The sequence below is a fragment of the Dromiciops gliroides genome, chromosome 3 (assembly GCF_019393635.1).
Source record: "Dromiciops gliroides isolate mDroGli1 chromosome 3, mDroGli1.pri, whole genome shotgun sequence".
NCBI lineage: Eukaryota > Metazoa > Chordata > Mammalia > Microbiotheria > Microbiotheriidae > Dromiciops > Dromiciops gliroides.
Window position 1 is genome coordinate 533,520,031 of NC_057863.1, and position 24,212 is coordinate 533,544,242.

The window sequence follows — 24,212 nt, forward strand, 5'->3', positions numbered from 1 at the left end:
TTTTAATTAACAAAAATTGATTTTCTTTCCTCCCCTTTTCCTGCCTTTGTTAGTTACACTTTGTTCCTGGCCAGGAGCCTGTGATTCCTACTTTTTAAGCTGTGTTATAGAACTCCAAATTATGTTCTCAGATAAAAAATTTAACCCTAAGGTCACTTTCTAAATTTTTTTTTTCTTTGCATCTCTTGCCTTTAGAAGTCAGTAGTCAGGCAAATGCCTCTTGTATCCACGTAGTCTTCATTTTATTGTCCAAGATAAAATGATCTTTGACAATGCAGTGTAGGTTCCTTCTGGCAATGTAATTTGTGCCACTGTGAGTCATCAGATGTAGATAGTTATCCTCTGTTTTGGCATGTCTTGAGAAGTTTTCTGTTATGTCTCATTCATGGCTTAGGAAGACAGTAGACCTCTCTATTGTTGTTTTTAGGTTGACAGATAGATGCCATAGCACCCCATGAGCAGGGAGTGATCATCCATCACTATTCTTCTTTTCTTCCTTTGACACATACTGGATGATCTCTCACTCAAGAGCTCCCATGGATTTTTGTTCCTTAGAGAATAAGCAGCTATTTCTTTCTCAGAACATTCTGATAGCACTTCAAGAAGAGTTTCAGATTTGATTTTTTTAAATTGCAGTTGTACAGTATCTCTTTTTTTTTTCTTTACTCCTCTCGGTATGACATTCTTTTATTCTCCAACTGACTTTTTCTCAACAATTTGTTTCATTGAAGTTCTGCTTCTGGTTTGCTGGGTTTTGTTTTGTATTTTTAAAGGAATACTTCATTAATCCTGTTAACCTGAAGGATAGTAAGGTATTCCTTGAGCCTCTTTACCTTTTTTAGGAGGGAGACTAGCCTACATTTTGAACATAGAGAGCAGTTACTTGTCTGCAGCAGACATAGAAATATCACACAGTCAGTATGAGTCATTCCAAATTCCTCCCTGCTTTCCATACTAATTGAGATGATTTACCCCACTTTTCACACTTTCAGTGGGGTTTTGCAATTCTCCTTGTACCCACTTAGTTCAGACCTTTCTAGACTTTTGTCACCAGGACAACTTGATGTAGTCACCTAACTTCCTCTTCTACTAACCTCATATGTTTTATCTACTTATCCTTGCCTTAGCATCTATTTTCTCCTTTAGTAGGCTAAGTTCCTAATTACAGAAAGAGATAGATAGTAACATAGTAATTGTAGAACACTTTTACTATTCTGTCAGGAAGTAAAGAGATAAATCTAATTTAACAAAGTAGGGAAAAATCAAGGGAAACAAAATGGTTGAACTATTAGTAATGAAAGGACTTTGGCAGCTTTCAGAGGTAATTTTTTTAAATGCATATTTTCAGTATCACATGCCATCTTTATCATGTGCAAGCATATAAAGAGGTCAGATTTAGAAAGGTACAAATAATAGGCATTTATTTTACATACTATAATAAAACAAAAATGATAAATGGATAATTATCTAAATTCTCAAATTTCTCTGAATTCCTTATGTTCATTGTCTCTTCCAGCTGTCTTTGCATAGACATACCAGTTAGTGCATACTAAAGACTTCTAATGTGTTTTACCAGTCTATAATAATCTTTTATATTCATTGAGTATTAAGCTCTTACCATGTACATGCTAGGCACTATGCTAAGTGCCGGAAATGCAAAAACAAGACTGCAGCATGGTACAGGGGAATCTGCAGACAGAGGAACTGGTTTAAATCTTAGTTTTGCCATTTTCTACCTTTGTGTCCTCAGACAAGTTGCTTTCCCTTTCTGGATATCAATTTCCCCCTCTGTAAAATGAGGGGGTTGGACCAGATAACCCCTGAAGCCCCTTATCCAAAGTCTGTTTTCCTGTGATTCTAAAGATACAGACTGAAGTGTTGACTAAATAGAGATGATCCTAATAAAAAGTTGGTTAAAAAAACAAAGAAAAAGATAGTTATGTTTGAGTGATATGAATGAGATTGGCCTATCAAAATTTATGGGAAGCAGTTAAAACAATCAGGAGGTTTTCTAACTTTTAAAACATTAACAGGATTAATAAACTTATACAGTTAAAAACAACTAGAATGTTAGCAAATTAGTCTCAAAAGAACTTTTGAAAATTAAGTAGATAGAATCAGAATTACAAAAGACTGTTGAACTGATCAACAAGCTGTTTTTTAAAGACTCAAAAAAAAAACCCCAACCATAAACCATTAGCTGGTTGGTTGTTATCATTCCTGATTGAAGAGGATCAAAATGATATCATTATGTTGGGGTCAATATACAGTGCATCCAACTACAGCCGATCAGACCAATATGAACTCAGAAGGCTCTACTATAGGTTGGACACAAAATAATCTATATGAATGTTTGGAATGGAGATGTCTCTAAATTTTCTTCTTTCACATTTCTTTTGAGCTACTGCAATTCTGCATGGAGCATGGCAACTTCTTTGATGCAGGCATGCCATGCTGGGCAGTCTTATGCCAGTGTCTCCCATGTCTCCCAATCTATTCCAGAATTCTTCAGAGAGTCCTTGTATCACTTCTTCTGACTTCTGTGTGAGTGCTTGCCTCATGTGAGTCCTCTGTAAAATAGTCTTTTAGGCAAATATGCTTTTGGCATTCAAACATGACCAGAAAAAAAGAAAAAGAAAAAACATATTGCCAAAACTTTTTAGTACTACTTAAAAACAGAAAAGATCAGTGGAATTGTTGAGACAAAGATTTAGAAAGAAACACAAGCTCACATTCAATAAACCAAGAACACAAAGTACTTTGGAAAGGACTCTCTCTTCAATAAGAGCTACTGGGAAAACTGGAAAACAGTATGGCAGAAAATGTGTTTAGATCAGCTATTAATGATAAACACTACAGCAAACTTCATATGGATATGGTCTAAATTTGACAGATTCCAAAAAAGAAAACACAAGTAGATGCTTTTAAAAAGTATAGTTAGGGATAGGTTTCAAAATAAAACAAGTAATAAAGAATTTCACAAAAGGCAAAATAAACCATTTATATTATGTAAGGTCTAGTAAGCTTCTGCTTAAACAAAAGCTATGCAACTAGCAGAAAAGGAAACTGATTAGGACAAAACAAAACAGCATCAGATAAGAAACCTGCTAGCATACATACTTTATACATATATATGCATATAAGCACATGTATGTAGTATATGTGCATATATGCATACATATTCCGATATATGGAATTGACAAATATAAAAGACCAAGAACCATTTTTCAATAGCTATGGCATCTAGGTGATACAGTGGATAGAGTACTGGGCCTGTATTAAAGAAATACAGTTCAAAATGAGTTCAAAATCCAACCTCAGACACTTAATAGCTGTATGATTCTGAGCAAGTCACTTAATCTCTGTTTCCTTCAGTTTCCTCAGCTTTAAATGGGGCTAATAATAGCACCTACCTCCCAAGGTTATTATGAGGATCAAATGAGATAATAATTATAAAGTGCTTACTTAACACATGGTAGGAACTATATAAATGCATTAATATTATTATTAAAGGCATACAAGGGATGAACAAAGATATTTTTGAAAGGAGAATTGTAAACCATCAACAATTATATTTTTAAATACTCCAAATCATTAATAACAAGAAAAATACAAATCAAAATAGCCCTGAAGTTTCACTTTATACCTATCAAGTTGCTAAAGATGAAAAAAGATTTTAAAAGTTATTGGAGGGGCTATAGGAAGATGGATATACTGATACATTGGAACTCTGAATTGGTCTAATAATTCTGGAAAACAGATTGAAATTATATGAAGTACCAAAAAAAATTATATGAAGTAAAGACTCCAAACTCTTAATGCTATTGATGCAGCTGTCCCCCTACTGGGCATATAGCACAAGATGGGGTCAAATATAGGAAGAAATGTCCCACATATTTTAAAATATCCATAGCAGTTTGTAGCAACCTCCCTCATCCCATTCCCTGTACCAAACACTGGAAACTAAGTGAATACCTATCAATTGGACAATGTCTAAAGAAATTGCATTATGTGAATTTAATAGAACATTATTATATTATAAGATATGACTAATGAAGAGTTCAGAAAATTGAGAAGACTCATGAACTCATCCGAAGAGAAGAAATTACAAGCAGGAGAACAGTAAACAGAGTGACTACAGTAATATAAATGAGAATGACATTAGAAGGTAGCTGAACTAAAATGAAATATGTTGGCCAGTACTGACACCAGAGGACTTATGATGGAACATACCATCCATCTCTCTATGGCGGGGTTGGTGGAGACTGTGGATACCAAAAGGTACATAGGCTGTGTCCAGACACTGTGTTAGTTGTGGAGTTTTTTCTGAACTGTTTTTTGTTACAAGAGAGGGCTGTATGTAGAGCAAGGAGGACTATTGGGAAATTACTGTGGTGTAAAACACAAAAAACCATCAATACAAATTAAAAAAGAAAATAAAAAGTCTCCAAAATATAGTCCCCCAAAACAGTGGTAGGATTTGTTTCACACAGATCCTAGAGTACTGTTTAGTTCTTGTTGTCATGTTTTGAGAATAAAGGGGAAAGGAAACCTGCATTTATTAAGTGCCTTCTATGTGCCCGGTGTGCCTGTCTGGGGATAGAAATAAAAGCTAAAAAGAAAAACTTCTCCTGCCCTCACTGAGCTTTCATTCTAATGAGGAAAGACAAAATACAAAAGGGAACTGAAAAGCAAGGGAGTGGGGTTGTTGATAAAAAATACCCTGGGAGAGGTGGTTTAAAAATCTGGAAAATCACGAGTAGGGCTGGAAGATGAAGGCGGGCTGGCCAAAACACAGGCTGTAGGGGGAATTCACCAATGTGAGAAGGCCATGGGCCTGGTGGAGGGACATTCCAGGATGGGAAGGGTACATGAGTAGTTGAATGTTCCAGAGGGAGATCCCAACTACTGAAGGAAGTTCCAGGATGAGACAGCAGAAAAAGCGTGGTTTCAATCTGGAAGTTTGTTGACCAGCTGGAGAGCATCCAAAGAAAGGACAGTAAGAATGATAAGAAGTCTTGAGGCCATTCTAAGAACTGACCGGAGAAATCACAATGTTTCTAATAGTGAAGACTTAGAGAGTATACTGGTTCTGTTTGACCTCAGAGGGCAGATAAAAGAGCTGTGGGGATAAGGTAGATGCCTAAAGCATTTATTAAGTACTTGCTGCTTCCTGGGCACTGTGCTAAATTCTTGGGATACAAAAACAAACTAGGTAGACAATCCCTGCATTCAAGGAGTTTGAATTGTAATGGGTGAAGGCTCATAAAAGGGAACTAGAAGTAAGTATTAATATGTGAAGATAGGGGGGTGTGGGTGACCTGAAAGTGTTTAGTGGGGCAGGGGGTGCTGTATTCTAGGCATGATAAAGCCAAATCTGGCCTTCTAAGGTCCAGAGCCATTCCAGGGGCAGAGTCCAATTTTCTGGTGGAGAGGTAGTAGATATGGTGGTCCCATTGGAAACCAAATGTGATAGAAATGGCCAGGACGTGCTAGAGAGGTGATGATTAAAACTGACCAGAAGTGAATAGATGACTAGATTCAGAGATAAGAAGATAAGTTTGAATCCAATCTCAACATTTCTTGGTGTAAATAACTGGGAAAGTCATTTAAACCCTCTAAAGCCCATGTTTCATCATAATGTAAAGTGAAGATAATAATAACCTCTCTCACACAGGGTTTTTATGAGAATCAAGCGAGAGAATGTAGATAAAGCATTTTGCAAAGCTGAAAGCACCATACAGTATGAGTTATTTTGTTCTCATTTATGTAGAATGGATAGAAGTAGTCCTAAGACAAGTTGTTCAAAGTAACTATTACACACTTAGTCATTTTATAGGTTATATCTGCAGGTGAGTCAGTTCCTAAAATTCTAAATTTCAGACAACCCACTTAAAAATAAACTCTGGGAATACAACATACATATATATATATATATATATATATATATATATATATATATATATAAATTGAGGCTTTCATGCAAAGTAGGAAAGGAAAATTGCTAATATGTCTAAATTATTTATTTGCATTATTACTATTTCTACTTTCTTATAATTTATAAGTTGACCTAGACACATTATTTTTCCTGTTTTCATTATATTTCCTTATATTTTTACTCACTTTTCAGAAATGTATCTCCATTGCATTAAGAAATCATCCTTGGGGGCAGCTAGATGGTGCAGTGGATAGAGCACCGGCCCTGGACTCAGGAGTACCTAAGTTCAAATCCATCCTCAGACACTTAACAGTTACTAGCTGTGTGACCCTGGGCAAGTCGCTTAACCCCAACTGCCTCACTTTAAAAAAAAAAATGTTTAAAAGAAATCATCCTTGAAGGAGGCAGCTAAGTGGCTCAGTGGATAAAGCACCATCCCTGGATTCAGGAGGACCTGAGTTCAAATTTGACCTCAGACACTTGACACTTAGTAGCTGTGTGACCCTGGGCACAAATGTTTAGTATTATTTTTAGAAAAAGAAAATTCCCACTACAACAATCCCAAAGGGTGTGTGGCTGGGGGGTGGGGGGGGATGGGAAAAGTTTTTCAAAGACAGAAGTCTGGGGGGCTTAGGCCCTTTAAAATTGCATGATGGATTCACCTTGGTCATAAATTGGCCCTTTCTTTACTTAAAATGGCAGTTGTTTGTTAATAATTTTGGTGTAAAGCACTGAGAAATTTATTTTTGCTGTATTTGTAAATGTAGTAAATAAGTGTTGAGTTTTGTGAGCTTAGTGCTATTAGAAGAAAAACTGTTTTGGAATTAACAGAGAACCATATTCACAGCATGGCGATGACATTTCCAAACCAAAACTAGGTATGCTGTATTTGTTGAGTGAATAAATTCATCAATAAATATCAAAACTAAAGTAGCTAACAAAACTAATGATACTCAGTGAAATTTCAGATATCCCATCTGTAATTATATAAAGGTTAACCTATATAAAATAACTCTTCTTTTTATTTTGTAATGCAGGTGGCAATAAAAATCATAGATAAATCTCAGCTGGATGCAGTGAATCTAGAGAAAATCTACAGAGAAGTCCAAATAATGAAAATGTTAGACCACCCTCACATAATAAAACTCTACCAGGTATGATTTAAGCTTTCCAATTTCAACTCTACGTTTTATTACAAAATGAATGTTAGTTTTCCCAACTGTAAAAGATACATAATTCAAACTCTGCTGTTCAGCTAAGTGGGTTTGATATTGAACATTATTAACATAATCTCTAAATGGAAAATGTTGAGAAAGTGAAAAACACTGATATTCTTCTTCATCCAGATTGAACTTAAAGTTATTTTTGGTGAATATGACTATCCAGTTATGAATGTGATAGCCTCACAAAACATTTTGGTCATGGTGTCCATGGTGTAGACATTTATTTTGTCAGCATCATAGAACCTTGATAAAATTTTAAAGTTTATATAACTTGTGACATGTGAGTTCATTATTTATTTTGTGTAAAATCTGGAAATGGCTACAGCTTGCATTTTATTTTAAATGATGTCATCGGATATGCTTACTAAGATGTGTTTTTAAAAGGAAAATATCTACTTTTTCTTAAGAAAATGCACACTTTAGTGTCAAAAGATGTTATAATACATAACACTTTCAAGTTTTTAATCATTGATGTTCGGACTTTTTGTGTTTGAAAATTTTTTTCACCTGTGTATTAACAATGTGTTGCTCTTTTATATGCTTTAGAATAAAATAGAAGGTATACCCCTCAAAATATTGTATATTCTACATCTACAAAAATGCATTGTAAAAATTATGTAATGTCAGAGCTGGAGAAGACCAAAAAGATCATGTAGTTCAACCCCACTGTTGTATAGTTGAGGAAAAACAGGCTTAGAGATATAACATGACTTGCCAAAGGTCACACAGTTGACTAATAATGATAGAACCAGGATTCCAAACTCTTAAGGGAAAGCTGTGGTGACAGACAATATCCATTTATGTAAGTCCAAAGTAAAAGAAAAGAAGACCTAAATTCGTGGCCACCAGGAACCTCCTTCTCCATTCAAGCAGTGACAGAAGCTACCTTCATTCAATTCCAGGAGATTCATGAATTTGGCATTTCCTTTCAAGTTGTAAGTGAAGCTCAGTTTAGTTCTTTAAGTCCTGAAAGAGCTACTCTTGTTGTTTATTTCTGCCTTTCTTGATCATCTACTATTGATAAGTTTGAGAATGTCCTAAGAAGGGCAACTAGAGTGATGAAGGGCCAATACTCATGCTAAGTGAGGATCATTTGAAGGAAATAGCTAGGGTTTTTATGGCCTAGAGAAGGGAAGACCCAGGGAGGACGTAAAATACCACAATATCACTTGAAAATAAAGATATCTTCAAGTGTTTGAAGGGATATTGTATGAAGGGGGAATAGACATGCTATGTTTGACTCTAGGGGTCAGAGTTAGCAGCAATGGGTAGAAACTGCAAAGAGGAAAATTTGTACTTGATGTCAAGAAAAATTTCCTAAAAGCCATTCAGAAATGTAATGGACTATCTTAGGAAGTGCTGGGTTTTCTCCCTTGTTAGAAGTCTTTGTGAAGGGGCAGCTAGGTGGCACAGTGGATAGAGCACCAGCCCTGGAGTCAGGAGTACCTGAGTTCAAATCTGGCCTCAGACACTTAACACTTACTAGCTGTGTGACCCAGGGCAAGTCACTTAACCCCAATTGCCTCGCTTAAAAAAAAAAAAAAAAAAGAAGTCTTTGTGAAAAGACCCATAACAGAAAATGCTATCCAAATCCAAAGAACAAACTATGGAGTCTGAATGCAAATGGTAGCATACTACTTTTACTCTTTGCTCTGTTTTTTGTTTTTTCTTTCTCTTGGTCTTTTCCTTTTGTTCTGATTCTCTTTCACAACATGACTAATGTCAAAATATGTTTAACATGATTGTTCATGTATAGCCTATATCAGATTGCTTGGTGTCTTGGGGAAGAAGGGAGAAAAACTTAGAACTCAATCTTATAAAAACGAATGTTGAAAACTATTTTTACATTGTTAATTGGAAAAAATAAAAAGCTACCAAGTTGGGGTGGGGGGGGAGGTTAAAAAGAAGTCTTTGTGAACTGAATGACTACTTGTTTGATGTAATCAAGATGCTTTTTCAGATATGGGTTACATTAGATGGCTTTCTGAGGTCTCTTCCAAGTCTGAAATTTTTTGATTCTTTTTAGCTATAGGAAATAGGTGTGAAAGAAAGAAGGCCAAAGGGAGAGAGGGAGTCTTTTTACCTTGTGATTTTGTACTTTCTAGCAATAAAAACTTGAAGGATCTTTAAAGGGCTTATGTGCTTGCTTTAGGAGCAGGAAGACCAAGGGGAAAAAATGATTGTTTTTCTCATTGAATCAGGAGAGGAGAGAAAACTTGGTCAGAAGCAGTTGGTCCAACTTCCAGGCCTTCCAAAAAAAAAAGGAAATGAAGTAAAAGGGAATCCATCCCAAATTAAAAATATTCTTGGGGCACTTTTATGCCAAGTGGAGACCAGTTTCCCTGCACAGGTCCTCACCTTTGCCCAGTATCTGTTACCATCCTTTCCATTCTTTCCTCTACTCATGTTCTTGCTGCTGCCCCATCATGGAAACTATGTGATGACTTAAGAGTTTTGAGAGTTACTATCTTGTTGGGGTTTGATTGCAGGATAGGGCAGTGTAGTTGTGTTCCTGACATCCCAAGTTGGTACTCAATGTATTTCCTTCTGTAAATATTATTATACATAATGTGAAGGATTTATAGGATACAATACTATACTTTAGGTATATTATGAATTTAATAAGTTTTTGTGGGATGGCCTCTGGAACCTAACAACTCTTCTTTGTTCTGTTGGGAAAATGCGTTCCAAGGACCAAACAACCAACTTATGAATGAGCTTTTAGAATACAATCCTTTCATAAATTGAGACTGCCTACATTACCTTCCTGCATAGTCTTGCTTTTCTTAAGCTATTTTTAAAGACGATAATTACAAGAAACTATTCAAATACTTTCAAGATTGTGGTGAAACTAAAGGCCAAAGTAAGGGCAAACATTACCAGTGAGTCACACATATAATTTTATCTTAGTTTAACTGAAGAAGTTACGGTCTTGTTAGTGTCTAACTTCTTTAGGCCCAAATTGTAGGTAGCTCTTAACGTTGTTGCAGTCTGACTGATAGAGGACTAGCTAGGCCAAAGTGACTTACATTTTACAGGAAAAATAATTTTCAATCTTTCAGCAGATAGCAGCAAAGTTATAGTCTTTGTAATAAGCATAATACAAGAATGAGTGGTTGTAAACAGCATGTGTTTTACATCATGAATACATACAAATCATCTTTCTAAATAGGCATAGCTCCAGAAGCCAAATTTTTATAATATTACTTTTCTAAATGAAGGTAAAATAATTGTTAAAGAAACACAAGCAGCAGAATTACAGAGAAGTTTCAGAGTGTTCTCCTTGAATCACATACTGGGCAGGTATCTAAAAGCAGTATCACTGCACACTGATCAATCTATCAAGTACCTACTATGTGCTGGGCACTATTCTGGGCACTCAAGATACCAAGACAAAAATGAAACCATTTCCTCCCTAGCTGGACTAACCATTTTACTGTTTTCTTCTACTTTCCCCTTGGTATCCACCATGATGACTTTTGTTAGTGGAAACACAACAGAGACAATAGGTTGTTCCAGTATAGTGTTGCATGTGCCTTTTCTCATTGTCAATAAGAGAATGTGCTACAAAATAGACATTCAGGACTTCTGGCATGTGGATTCTTTATAATACTGTAACATATCAAAATGATCACATGCTTCATCATAGTCATTTTTCCTTTCATAACTTTTTTTAAGTAGTTTAAATTAGGGAGTCACATAGACTTTGATGTGGTCATTTCTCATTCTTTCCTATTAAATTAACATGGAATTCTTTATTAAATAGGTGATGGAGACCAAAAGCATGTTGTACCTTGTCACCGAATATGCCAAAAATGGAGAGATTTTTGGTAAGTTCCTTTCCTTTTATTTTTTTGCGTGAAAAGTGTTCTCAGTTATATTTTTTTATTAGAATGCTGTTAACCAAACGCTTTGATGAATAGTTAATTTGTACACCATGCATGTGCATGGATTTTCAAAGAATTGGAATACAATAAAATACACTAATCTTTCTTTAAGGATATAAAAACATTTTAGTAGCCAGGTTCTTTGACCTATGTTGCAGAGATTGTGCCATTAAGTACTGGAAACATTTTTTTGAATTTACATGAAGTTGGGAGGATTTTTCTCTCCCACCCCTACTGGAGTGAAAGAAAAAAAGTTGTGGCTTCAGATGTTATATTTGTAGTCTTTGAAGTGAGAAATAGACAGGTTGTATATATTTTGTTCTAGAGGTAAATAAATTCATCTAAATATTTTTAATTTAAAAAGCATAGATGTATAATTATAATTCTTTAAAGTCTTACAAAGCACTTACATGCATTTTATAGATTGGAGAATGAGGTTCAAAGGACTAGAAGTGATTTGTGTAAGGTGATATGTCTAAAAGGTAGACTTACCCTTGCTTCTGACTCGGTCAGCAGTGCCCACCCATTTTGCTCTCTCACTTCTGTACACTTCTGCTCTATTTTTAAAATTTTATTTTTAAAAGTTTAATAATTTGTAAGTATATCACCTGACTTTCATGAAATATAGCCTATCTAGCTTTTAGCCCCTCCCTTATTTCTTTCTTAGAAGTTATTCATTTTTAAGGTTAATTTTCTTCTTGAGTCTACTTAATAGTTTGGTTTTTTTAATTCAGCATACACTTAATGCATATTTGCTATATTTATTATATCTGGGGCCCTGTACCTAGGTATTGTTCCTTTGGAACAATATGTGATGAAAACCCAGTTATTGTTTCAGATTTGTTCTGGGATGAAAGGATTTCTCATAATAAATTCTTATGAAATGACAAATTATGTAAGTTCTAACATTTAGTAGGGTAGCTGAAATCTTACATTCTTACAGGCTTTTAACCACTGGGTTAAAATTCAATAAAGATGTCTTTTGCTGTATTTTAAAGTTTGAGAATATGATCTTCCAAGTTTTATATTTAGCTTGTATTTAACACAGAGATTCTTTTGACTTTCTTTATCTTGAAATTCACCAAAAAGAAATAACTATTTCAGGTAATATGTAATTAATTATATTGCAAATAGGGAGCTAGAGATTGATGTTTCCTGATATAACCTTTTGGTGTGGGTTTGGGGTACATTATATGAACCAAACTACAATTTGGGCATTAATGTATAAGATTGATATTTTCACATAAAATTTTTAGTGTGAGAGTAAAGCTTAAATACTGAAAGAAGGGTCTGATTTATAAAAAGAAAACAAAGCATTTTATAAACAATTGTCATGAACCTAATTAGTAAAAAAAAAGTTTTTTACATTTTTTGTTGCATAATTTAAATTGAATAAGAGATTTGATACCATTCATACCTCTTTACTTTTACTTCTCAGTGAAACATGCTGTCCAGAAGATAAGTGTTTGTTTATTTTACCCCAAACTATTTACTTATCTTCTTCAGCCCAGGAAAAATATAAACTTTTTTTTATTCTTTCAACAACTAAACTTGTTTCTTTTTTAAAGTAATAACTCACAGTTATAGAATTCTTTACAATTTATAAAGTACTTTTCCAAAACACTGAAATATAGGCAGTATTAAGCTATTATATGTAAGGTATTGTGATAGGATCCACCAATGTCGCGGAGAGGGAACACCTGCTGCATGGGCAACAGCTTGTTTTCCATATTGATCTGCCCAGGCCAGCGCCCTGGAGAGGGCACTCCAGCTACTCCTCATGGGGTAGATACAACACAGGATGTGGCAGTTACAGGTTATAAGTCACTCAGGAGCTGCGGCCTCCTGTGTTGGACTTCGCGGCCACGCTGTGGCCTGTGGCTCTTCAAGGCACTGATCCATGGTCATCCACGACTGGTGGAGGCCTACTACTACTACTACTACTACAACTACTACTACTATTGTGATAGGTGAGATGAGTAAATCACAGTCCTGCTCTTAAAGAACTTATAATCTATTATGAGGTTTAAGACATATACATATGGTAGTGTGTGTGGAGTACAACTTTAGAGTAGGTAGAGTAGAAGTAAATAGCTCTTTCTGTGAGTTCAGAGAATGTAGTGATCTCTTCCAGCTCAGTGCATGAAAGAAAGGGCTATAGAAGAGGTTGGTATTTGATCCAGAGCTTGAAGAATGGGTAGGATTTTGATAGATGGAGATGGTCAAATGACAAGGCTGATGCTTGAAAATTTGTTTTTATTTGTTTTGACACAATCTCAACTGAAATAATCTCTTTCTCTCCCCTTCTCATATTCTTTACCTTAAAAAAACAACTAAACCTAATTGTCTAAGTGATTACAACTGACAGTGCATGTAACTTTCCATTCTTACAATTTACCATTTCTTAACAGAAAGGAAATGTTTTCACGTTAGTCATATGGAACCAACATTAATCATTCTACTTGATCTAAATTTTATTGAATTTTAATGTTGTGTTCATTTTCATTACTATAGTAATTGTGCAGACTCTTACCTGGTTCTGCTTTCTTAACTCTTCATCAGTTCAAAAAAATCTTCCCATATTTCTCTGTTCTTCAATTTGAGACATATTTTCATGAGGTCATTTAGAGTTTGCCTTTCTTCAAATCACTAATAAGAGAAATAAATAAATGCAAGTTAAAACGATTCCTAAGGTCTTCCCCTGGAAGAATGGGTATATGAGAACAATTTGTTCCAATGGCCTTCATGGTCAGCTGAATCAGGCATTTACTGCATTCCAGTCCATCACCAGTCATCCTGACTTTTGTCTTGCCACTGGACTTTGATGACTCTGGAAGAGAGGGTGAGCTGACAGCTTTGTGAAACTCTATCTCACTTAAATGCAGTTCATGCACAAGTCAAGATATCACCCCATGATGTCACTTGCCCTCTTCAAGAATGAAGGACAGGGGGGGCGGCTAGGTGGCGCAGTGGATAAAGCACCAGCCCTGGATTCAGGAGTACCTGAGTTCAAATCCGGCCTCAGACACTTGACACTTAACTAGCTGTGTGACCCTGGGCAAGTCACTTAACCCCCATTGCCCCGCAAAAAAAAAAAAAAAAAAAAGAATGAAGGACAGGGAGCAGCTAGGTGGCACAGTGAATAGAGCACCGGCCCTGGAGTCAGGAGTACCTGAGTTCATATCCGGCATCAAACACTTAACACTTATTAGCTGTGTGACCCTGGGCAAGTCACTTAACCCCAATTGCCTCACTTAAAAAAAAAAAAAGAATGAAGGACAAACAACATAATTTGAAATTAGGTAATACTAGGCACTCTTCATTCACTTACACATTTTATATTTATGTATAATATATATTTTATACTAAATATATATACATTGACATTTTAGGTGGATTTGAGGTATGTGTGTATATATGTATGCATGTATACACACAGGGTGAGCCAAAAGTCATAATGTTTTAATAACTTTTTTAAAAATTTCTTTTCTTCATTTTTTGCCATTTACAAGATTTGATTTTTCATGTGTAATGTAAATTCATTTCCTACATATATTGTATATGATGCTATGGCATTGTAAATTAAAAACAAAATAAAGGCATTATTAAATATTGAAACCCCTTCATGACTTTTGACTCACCCTGTACTTACGTGTGTAGATATAGATGTAGATGTGTATCTTTGTATGTGTGTGTATATATTTCCATCCCATCCCACCTGGCTGCTGTCCTGTACTTAATCATCTCCAGAAACTCAGCATTCTGCAAGATGAAATCAACTGAGAAACCTATACCTCCTCAGATCATTTCCCACTGGGGCTACAAAACTTCATCTTGGCCTGGCCCCCACAACCATCTCCTCACCCACCTTGGATAACCTCCTGCACCTGCCTTTCAGCTTCTTTTTATGTGTTGCCTACATCACTAGATTCTGACCTCCTTGAGGGCAGGGACTATTTTATGTCTTTCTTTGTATCCCCAACACTTAGCACAGTTCCTGGCACATAGTAGGCACTTAATAAATGTTTATTGGAAAAATTATTTAAAGCATTTGCCTCAGTTTCCTGAACTATAAAATGGGGATGATAATAGTATCTCCCTCACAGGGTGGTTGTGGGGAGCACATGAGATGTCTGTAAAAAGTGCATAATATAATGCCTGGCATATGGCTGGCATTACATAAAAGCTTATTCCATTTTCTTCCTATACTACAAACAAAAGCCAGGAGGAAAAATACAAAGAGAACTTTCATTTAAAGGACATATATAAATAGAAATACAATAATTTATTCATAAATAAATGAAATCTTTGAGAAAGACAGTCAATGCCATATGTTTATTGACTGACTGACCCATATAATTTTGAGATCTGGTGATGCTAGGGATCCTGTATTTATCTTCTTTTTCTCTTCTTTCTTTTTCTATCAAAATTTTAAAATAATTTTTCCAGAGTCACATAGCCAGTAAGTTTCTGTGACCAGATTTGAACTTGGGTCTTCCTAATTCCAGAGCCAGCCCTCTATTTGGTGTGCCACCTAGCTGTTTGGCTTCCCACAATCCATATAATTGTCACTTTCCTTTTTTGTCATCTTTGCCAATCTTATGTAGCTTCAGAATTGTTTTGAGTTGCATTTCTCTTAGTGATTTGGAACATTTTTTCATAAGATAATTGATAGCTTATCTTTTTTGAGAACTGTTCATATCCTTTGATTGTGTTCTATCTTCTAGAAACTACAGTTCAAGTTAATATGAAATAGATGCCATAAGAAAGCTACAAGTGAATTATTAATGCGACTTTGAGGAAGGAGAAACTGTTTTTGAAGGGGGTTAGAGTCTGGGCAGGCTTTATAGAGAAAGTAACATTTGAACTAGACTTTGAAGAATGAGTAGGATTTTAGTAGTTGGTCGTAATATGATGATCAAAGGCAAAGAGGCTAGAAAGGATAAAGTAGAATTGAAGAATGGTAAGTGGTGTGTTTTGTTTGGCATTCAGCTCCATCATTTCATGGAGGTGACTCTGGGTACTTGCAGGCCATGCCAGTGGAGCATCAGCCTCATTGTGTCCTACCAAACTGGAAAGGCTGACATTCCGTATATATATTTTCCAAGGAAAACTGAGCTAAATTCAGAGAGCTTAATCACTAGGTTAGCGATCAGGTGATGAATTTTCCAGCCTTTCTTAAAAACTCTTTACTAAAGTTTTTGAACCTGGTCTGTGGGGAGAATTATTAACTCATTAACAAAAACAGGGCAATCAAATCAGGGGCAGGAGTAGATTAGAGGCAGGATGTTAAATTTGAGGTGTCAGTGAAATATCTAGGTATAAATGTCCAGTAGGGAGCTAGAAATGGAGGACAAGAGCTTAGGAGAGAATTTTGTGCTAGAAATACATATTTGGTAGCCAAGATGTAATAGAACCCTGGTCTTGGCTGCCAAAGTGATTTTCCTAAAGCACAGGTCTGACTGTGTCGACTCTCCGTCCCCCAGCTCAATAAACTCTAATGGTTCCCTGTTTTGCCTCCAGGATCAAGTATAAACTCCTTCGTTAGGAATTTAAAGCCCTTTCATAACCTCACTCCTCCACAGCTCTGGGATGTGGCTACACTGGCCTCCTTGCATGCATCCCTCCATCTCCCAGATTCCATTCCTTGTGCTTCTTCACCAGCTGCTCCTCATGAAGTTCTTTCTCCTTCACCTGACCTGCTGGCTTCTCTGGCTTCCTTCAAGACTCTGGCAGGTCTTCACAGGGCCCGCATTCCTTGCTTCTCAGCCCCTTCCCTCTGAGATTCCCTTCCATTTCCAATGTATGTATATTATATGTACATGGTTGTTTGCAGACCATCTTCCCCCATTTGAATGTGAGCAGGATCCTAGAGAGCAGGGACAATGTTTTTTACCTTTCTTTGTATTACCAGTGCTTGCCTACAGGCAGCTTACTTACAAGCAGCTACATGGCACAATGGATAGAGCTCCAGGAGTGAGACCCGAGTTCAAATCCATCCTTAGACACTTGCTAGATGTGGGACCCTGGACAACTTCTATTTACCTCAGTTCTTTATCTGTAAACTGGGAATAACAGTAGCATCAACCTTGCAGGGTTGTTGTGAGGATCAAATGAGAGAATAGTTGTAAAGCACATGGCTCAGTGCCTGCTGCACAGTAAGTACCACATAAATATTAGCTATTATTACAACCTCTGTGACTGGCACCAAGTACTTCATAAATGCTTGTTGACTGAGTTTTGAGTTCCAGCTATGCCACTAGCTATGTGATTATGAGAAGGTTATGTTCAAGTCAGCTGACCTTCCAAGAACACCTGGACCCCTCCTGCTGATTCTCCTAGAACCCCTGAGACTTACCTGTGGACCCTGGTGCTCTCTTTGCAACTGACAAGCCTGGGGCCCCCATCTACCTCTTCAAATCTTTTGGAGAAGAGAAGGTTTAGTGGGAGACAGGCTAGCTTCCCATGGAAGAGGGATTGAATTTGCTATATTTGGCCCTGAGGGCTGCACTGTGAACAGTAGATGGAAATTCCAGAGGCAGATTTAGGCTTAATGTAAGGATAAATTTCCTAACTATTAGAGCTATTTCTTCAGGTTGCCTGGGGAAGTGTTGGGATCCCCATCACCAGAGATCTTTAGGCACAGGTTGGATGACTACTTGTCAAGAGTGTAGTGCAGGAATTTTTTTTTTAATCTTTGGTTTGGACTGATTGGATTCTGAGACCCCCTTTATAAAATTCCCTTTACATTTTGTGGTTCCATATTCTTTCTGAGCCTCAATTTCAACTGTAAACTATTATCTACTTCATTGAATTATTTTATAAAGTATTTTTGTTAACCATAAAATGTTATAAATTATTATTACTAATTGTTCTATAAAGTCTATTGTTGAAAGTGTGGGAGAAGATTATTTCAACAAAACATTCCAAAACTGAGACAAGTAGTTTTCTTTATACCAGCCTCTGTTGACACTGCTCATTCTCATCTCTGCGCCTTTGGTTATGCTTTTTCCTCATCCTGAAATACCGATCTGTCTCTGAAGTGTCGAGCTCCTGAAATCCAAATCCAAATAATATATTTTCTTTAGGACCTGATTTAAGACTGATCCAGGGGGCAGCTAGGTGGTGCAGTGGATAAAGCACCGGCCCTGGATTCCGGAGAACTTGAGTTCAAATATGACTTCAGACACTTGACACTTACTAGCTGTGTGACACTGAGCAAGTCACTTAACCCTCATTGCCCCACAAAAAAAAAAGACTGATCCAGAAGACATTGTCACTAATATCACCCCATTGTATTCTTTTCTTTGTTTTGTATACTCTCAACATGCATTACCCTCACTTTTTATATACTTTGTTTAACTTTGTAATAGCCTCAAAATATTGTCTTATATTTTTTGCCTTTTAAAGACAAGCTTGTAAAAAAAAAAGTCAACTCTTGTTGCCCACTCTTACATATTTCTCAACATCTTGCAATCTAGCTTTTGACCTCATTACTCAAATAAAACAACCCTCTCTAAAGTTACCAATGATCTCTTAATTGCTAAATATGAGGCCTTTTCCTTAATCTTTATTCTTGACCTTTCTGCAGCATTTAACAGAATTGACCAACTTCTCCTTCTGCATACTCTCTGTTCTTTGAGTTTTTATGACATTACTCTCTTTTGGTTCTCTTCCCATCTGACTGTTCCTTCCCAGTCTCCTTTGCTGGGTCATTTTTCATGTTTCATCGTTTAACTGTGAGCTTATCCCCAAACTCTGTCCTCAGTTTTCTTCCTCTTCTTTTCTCTCTCTCGGTAGCCTTATTAGCTCCCATAGCATCAATGAGCACGTCTGTGCAGATGACTCCCAGATCTAAGTAACTAGCTCTAGTGCTGTGTCATTAGACATTTCAAATTGAGTTACCATAAACATGTCAATTCAACATGTCCAAAACAGAACTCATATCTCCCCCACCTCTACAACTTGAATTTATTCTAATGTCCCTCTTTCCATGAGGGCGCCCCTAGCCGTCCAGTTATGCAGGCTAACAGTCTCGGTCCTGATTGACTTTCCCTCTCCTCACATATAAATTGCTAAATCTTGTTGATTTTTACCAGCATACCTTTCACATCTGTCCTCTTCTCTCCACTCACCTGTTCACCCCATCCTAGGTCAAGCTGCTATCCTCTCTTGCCTGTACTATCACAGTAGCCTCCTGCTTCTAGTTTCTCCCTATTCAAATACATCTTCCCCCCAGCTGTCAGAATAACATTCCTAGAGCACAGGTATGACCATATCAAAAAATCCCCTGCTAATAAACACTAATAATTCCATATTATCTCCAGTATTTACAAACTTTTCTATTTTGCATTTAAAAACCTTCACAACCTGACTCCAACCTATCTTTTGAAGCCTATATATATATATTTTTTTTTTTTTTTTTTTGCGGGGCAGTAGGGGTTAAGTGACTTGCCCAGGGTCACACAGCTAGTAAGTGTCAAGTGTCTGAGGCTGGATTTGAACTCAGGTACTCCTGAATCCAGGGCTGGTGCTTTATCCACTGCGCCACCTAGCTTCCCCCTTCTGCAACTAACATTGAGGCATAGCTGCAATTATTTTTCATGCTGCTCTTTTTGTAAATACTTTGAAGCTCTCCAATAGGAGATGGCCACATAGCCCATGAAATAATGTCTTGTTGCATTAGGGCATATGCTAAAATCAACTTCCCCTCTGCTCTCTTTTTGCATCTGAGGCATGGGGGGGGGGGCGGGGTTCCTACAAGGAATACCATTTAACCAAAAACTGAAACTTCTTTTTTTCAGTTCACCTGTTAATTTGTTGATCATTAGGCAATAATGTTACACTTGGAGTGCCAACAACCAAGTTCAAGTCTATAGATGGTATTAAAAACTGTTATCCTGGGGCCAGCTAGGTGGCACAGTGGATAAAGCACTGGCTCTGGATTCAGGAGGACCAGAGTTCAAATCCAGCCCCAGACACTTGACACTTACTAGCTGTGTGACCCTGGACAAGTCACTTAACCCTCATCGCCCTGCAAAAAAAAAATTAAAAAAAAAAACTGGTATCCTTATCAACTTCTTCTTCATTTTTTGTCACATTGCTACCATTATTTCAGAAACAGAAGGGGATCACATAGGAACAAGGATCATTTTGTATTTTTCCTTGTTGCATGGATTTCAGTGGGCAAATAATTCATCACGAGATGTTGCGGCTACTAGTGATGAGTCTCTCTGGTTTAGGTAGGCTAAGCAAATTCAGTCTGTTGCTCTATTTAAAAGCCTTTCTCCAGCATGATAGGAAGCCAGTCAACTAGCATTTATTAACTGTGTACCAGGCACTGTGCTAATGCTGGGCATACAAAAAAAGTCAAAGGACAATCCCTGTTCTTAAGGAGCTCACAGTCTAGTAGGGGAGACAGCATACAGACAATTTTGTGCAAAGAAGATCTATTCAGGTTAAATTGTAGAGGAGAGGAAAGGTACTAATGTTAAGGGGGATAAGGAAAGGCTTCTTTGCAGAAAGTGGGACTTTAGCTGAGACTTGAAGGAAGGCAGAGAAGCTCAACAGAGGAGATGAGGAAGAAGAGATTTCCAGACATGGGGTATCTATGGCCAGTGAAAATGCTCCAAGTTGGAGGAGATAAAGTGTTATATGTGAGCAAGAGCAAGGAAGCCAGTGTCACTAGATCCAGTAATATATGGGGGATAGAGCAGGAGTGAAAAGTGTAAGAAGACTGGTAGGGCAGGAGGGAGCTAGGTTATAGAGGACTTTATACAACAAACAGAGGGATCTGATCCCAGAGGCAATAGAGAATTATTAGAGTTGATTAGACAGGGAAGAGGAATGGTGACATGGTCAGGGAAGATCAGTTTGACAGTTGAGTGGAAGACGGATTGGAGTGGGGAGAGACTTGAGGAAGGCAGACCCACCAACAGGCTATTTCAACAATTCAGGCATGAGATGATGAGGGCTTGCATTAGGGTGGTAGCAGTGTCAGAGGACAGAAGGGGACATATTGGAGAAATGTGACAAAGAAAGAAACTACAGAACTTGGCAACTGATTTGGATATCAGGGGTGAGAGATAGTGAGGATGACACCTGAGTTGTGAGCCTTAGTGACTGGGAGGATAGTGGTACCCTTGACAATAATAGGGAAGTTGGAAAGAGGGGAGGTTTTTGTGGGGAAAGAGAATGAGTTCAGTTTGGGATATAATGATGTCTTAGTACATTAAGATGTCTATGGAAGGGCAGCTAGGTGGCACAGTGGATAGAGCACCGGCCCTGGAGTCAGGAGTACCTGAGTTCAAATCCGGCCTCAGATACTTAACACTTACTAGCTGTGTGACCCCGGGCAAGTCACTTAACCCCAATTGCCTCACAAAAAAAAAAAATGTCTATGGAACATCCAGTTTGAAATGCCCAGTATGCAGTTGGAGATGCAAAACTGGAGGTCAGGAAAGGGGTTAAGGACTCAACAAAAAAATCTGAAAATCATCTGCATAGATAATAGTTGAATCTGTGGGAGCTGAAAGGAACAGCAACTGAAATAGAATAGAAGGAGAAGAGAAGGAACCCAGGACAGAGCTCTGGAACGTGAATGTGACCTGGATGAAGATCTAGCAAAAGAGACTAAGAAAGAACAGTCAGAGAAGAAAAAGGAGAACCAGGAGAGAGCCATGTCATGAAAATCTAGAGAGAACAGACTATCAAGGGAAGAGGAAGACATCTAATGAAATCATTTAAATGTAATCAAGATTGTAATTTGATTTACTATTTTAAACAGTGATTGGTACTGAAGCCCAAAGGATGCTTACTCTTTTCCCCTGGCTGGCTATATAGCATTCTAATAAAAAAATGAATTTTACTAGTAAAAACTTTGTATAATTTATAAATATTTCCTAGTTAGTCATAAGTGCAGTTAATGGAGAGTACCCCAAGACTTCTTGAAATAATTTCTTCTATTCGTCTCTGTTATTGGTACAAAAATCTTAGGGTGGTCTCTTGGTTCAGACAATTTGGGCACTGTTCAAACAATTCAACCATTGGGACAGTCAGCAGATTCCATCCCATAATTAAATTACCCTGGGATTTTGTTTTCAGATCTTTGCTCCTTGATATAACTATCTCTCCAGGCCAAGCATGTGCCTGAGGTTTGTTGATTCATTTCCTGTCATTCCTTCAGTGGCAACATACTAAGCTGCTGGCACTGGAAACTTTAGAAGGGCCTTGTTTGATCCTAAAATACCTTTGGCTACTTGGCTACTCAGTAATAGGACCTGCCAGGCAGTGAAGTTACATTAGGCTACTAATTTACAGCTTAAAGATTTTTTTTCAAGTTAGTTTTGGCCATCATCTTCAGAACGATTCCAATTTTAACTATTAGAGTAATAATAGTTTAGCTTACTTTAAATAATCAACATGAACACAATGTAGATTTTGATACCTTTACACATCCAAGCACCTAATTTTCAGATACTAGATGTCATTTTTTGACATCTTCTGTGTAAATAGTGGTCTGCTTGTGGTTTAAAAAGACAGGATTAGATATGATCCCAGCTTTCAAAAATTATAGTATCTAGTAGACTCGTGTATTTGCATAGGTCCTTTTTTTATTATAAATGGCAAGGTTAATTAGGCTTCTTAGTTTAAAATAAATTTTATGCACATTTTAAGTGAGTATGATACCTTAATAATGAGTTCTAGTGGATGGTTGTCAAATGTCAGAAGGGTACAGGTAGTCATTGTGATGCAGTTCAGTTCGACAAAATTAAGTGTCTGCTCTGTGCTAGGAGCTGGAGGTATAAGACAAATGCAAAATAGTCCCTGCCCACAAGAAGCTGACATTTTACTCTGGATAACATTTATAGAGGTAAACAAAAAGGAATAAGGATAGGGACTGGACTGTGATTTTATTCATATAGGGAAATTCCAGGTGAAGAAAATCTCTCTTTACCAGTGTAGGTCAACACCTTCTCTGCAACTTAGTCTAATAGAATCTGCTTGAGCCCTGAAAAGTTAAGTGACTTGCCCAGGGTTGTTGAATTTTAGGAGGGAGAGAGCACTAACAACTGAAAGGATTAAGAAACAAGGATTAAGAGCAAGTATGTTTTACTTTAAAGCAGTGGAGTCAGGCTCAGATAGAAATGGAGGCCATTAAATCATATGCAAGGGTCCCTGCTAGAAAACTACATTAACATTATCCATGTTCTATTGAATTTTTGTTGTTGTTGTTGTTAAATATTTCCCAACTGCATTTTAATCTGGTTGGGCCATTCTGGTGTGTTGTAGCCCCCAGTGCATCAGTTTGATACCTCTACTTTAAAGGAATAGGTAGACCTTTGAGGTAGAATTGAGAAAGGAGTATTCTGGGTATAAACATGACCACCATTTCTAAAGCAGGACATGGAATGTGGTAACAGAAGCAGGATATGTTGTACAAAGAACAAGTTAACAAGCTATTTTAACCTGAATGTTGAGTGCATGAATGGGAGTAATAAGAAATAAGACTAGAGATAAGATAGAGAGCCATTTTGTGCAGGGTTTTAAATGCCAAGTTGAGGATTTTGATTCGAGTCATTAGAAAGCCACCAAGGTTTCTTGAATAGTGGAGTCACATGGTAAGATTTATGTTTTGAGAATATCAGTTTGGCAGCTGTGTGAAGGATAGACTGGAAAGAGGAGAGACTGAAGACAGAAGGGCCGATTATGAGGCTATTGCAGTAGTTCATGCTACAGGTAAGCAAGCAAGCATTTATTGGATAGAGGCTGTCTGAGTAGAGAGAAGGGGACAGATGCATGAGATTTTATGCAGGTAGACACTAGGAGGCTTGACAACATTGGATTTGGAGGGTGAGGGAATGGGAGATATCAATGAGGTTGTGAACCCAGAACCAAAACAAATAGGAAAGCTTGGAGTAAGGATGGGTTTTTAAGAAAATATAATGGAGGGGCAGCTAGGTGGCTCAGTGTATAGAGCACCAGCCCTGGATTCAGGAGGACCTGACTTCAAATCCAGCCTCAGACACTTAATACCTACTAGCTGTGTGACCCTGGGCAAGTCACTTAACCCCAATTGCCTCACCAAAAAAAAAAGAAAGAAAATATAATGGATTCCAATTTTGAGATGTTGGTGTTAAGGCATTTATGGGACATCCAGGTGGA

General features: G+C 37.2%; 1 protein-coding gene across 2 annotated transcripts in view; it reads left to right on the plus strand.

The window, feature by feature from the left end:
• Positions 1-24,212, plus strand: part of SIK2 (salt inducible kinase 2) — a 159,180-nt gene that overhangs the window by 28,005 nt on the left and 106,963 nt on the right. For both annotated transcript variants that reach the window (XM_043997141.1, XM_043997142.1), the window contains exons 2-3: positions 6,976-7,092; positions 10,928-10,991. In XM_043997141.1, the coding sequence (XP_043853076.1) occupies positions 6,976-7,092; positions 10,928-10,991 (181 nt within the window). The remainder of the gene's footprint in view (positions 1-6,975; positions 7,093-10,927; positions 10,992-24,212) is intronic.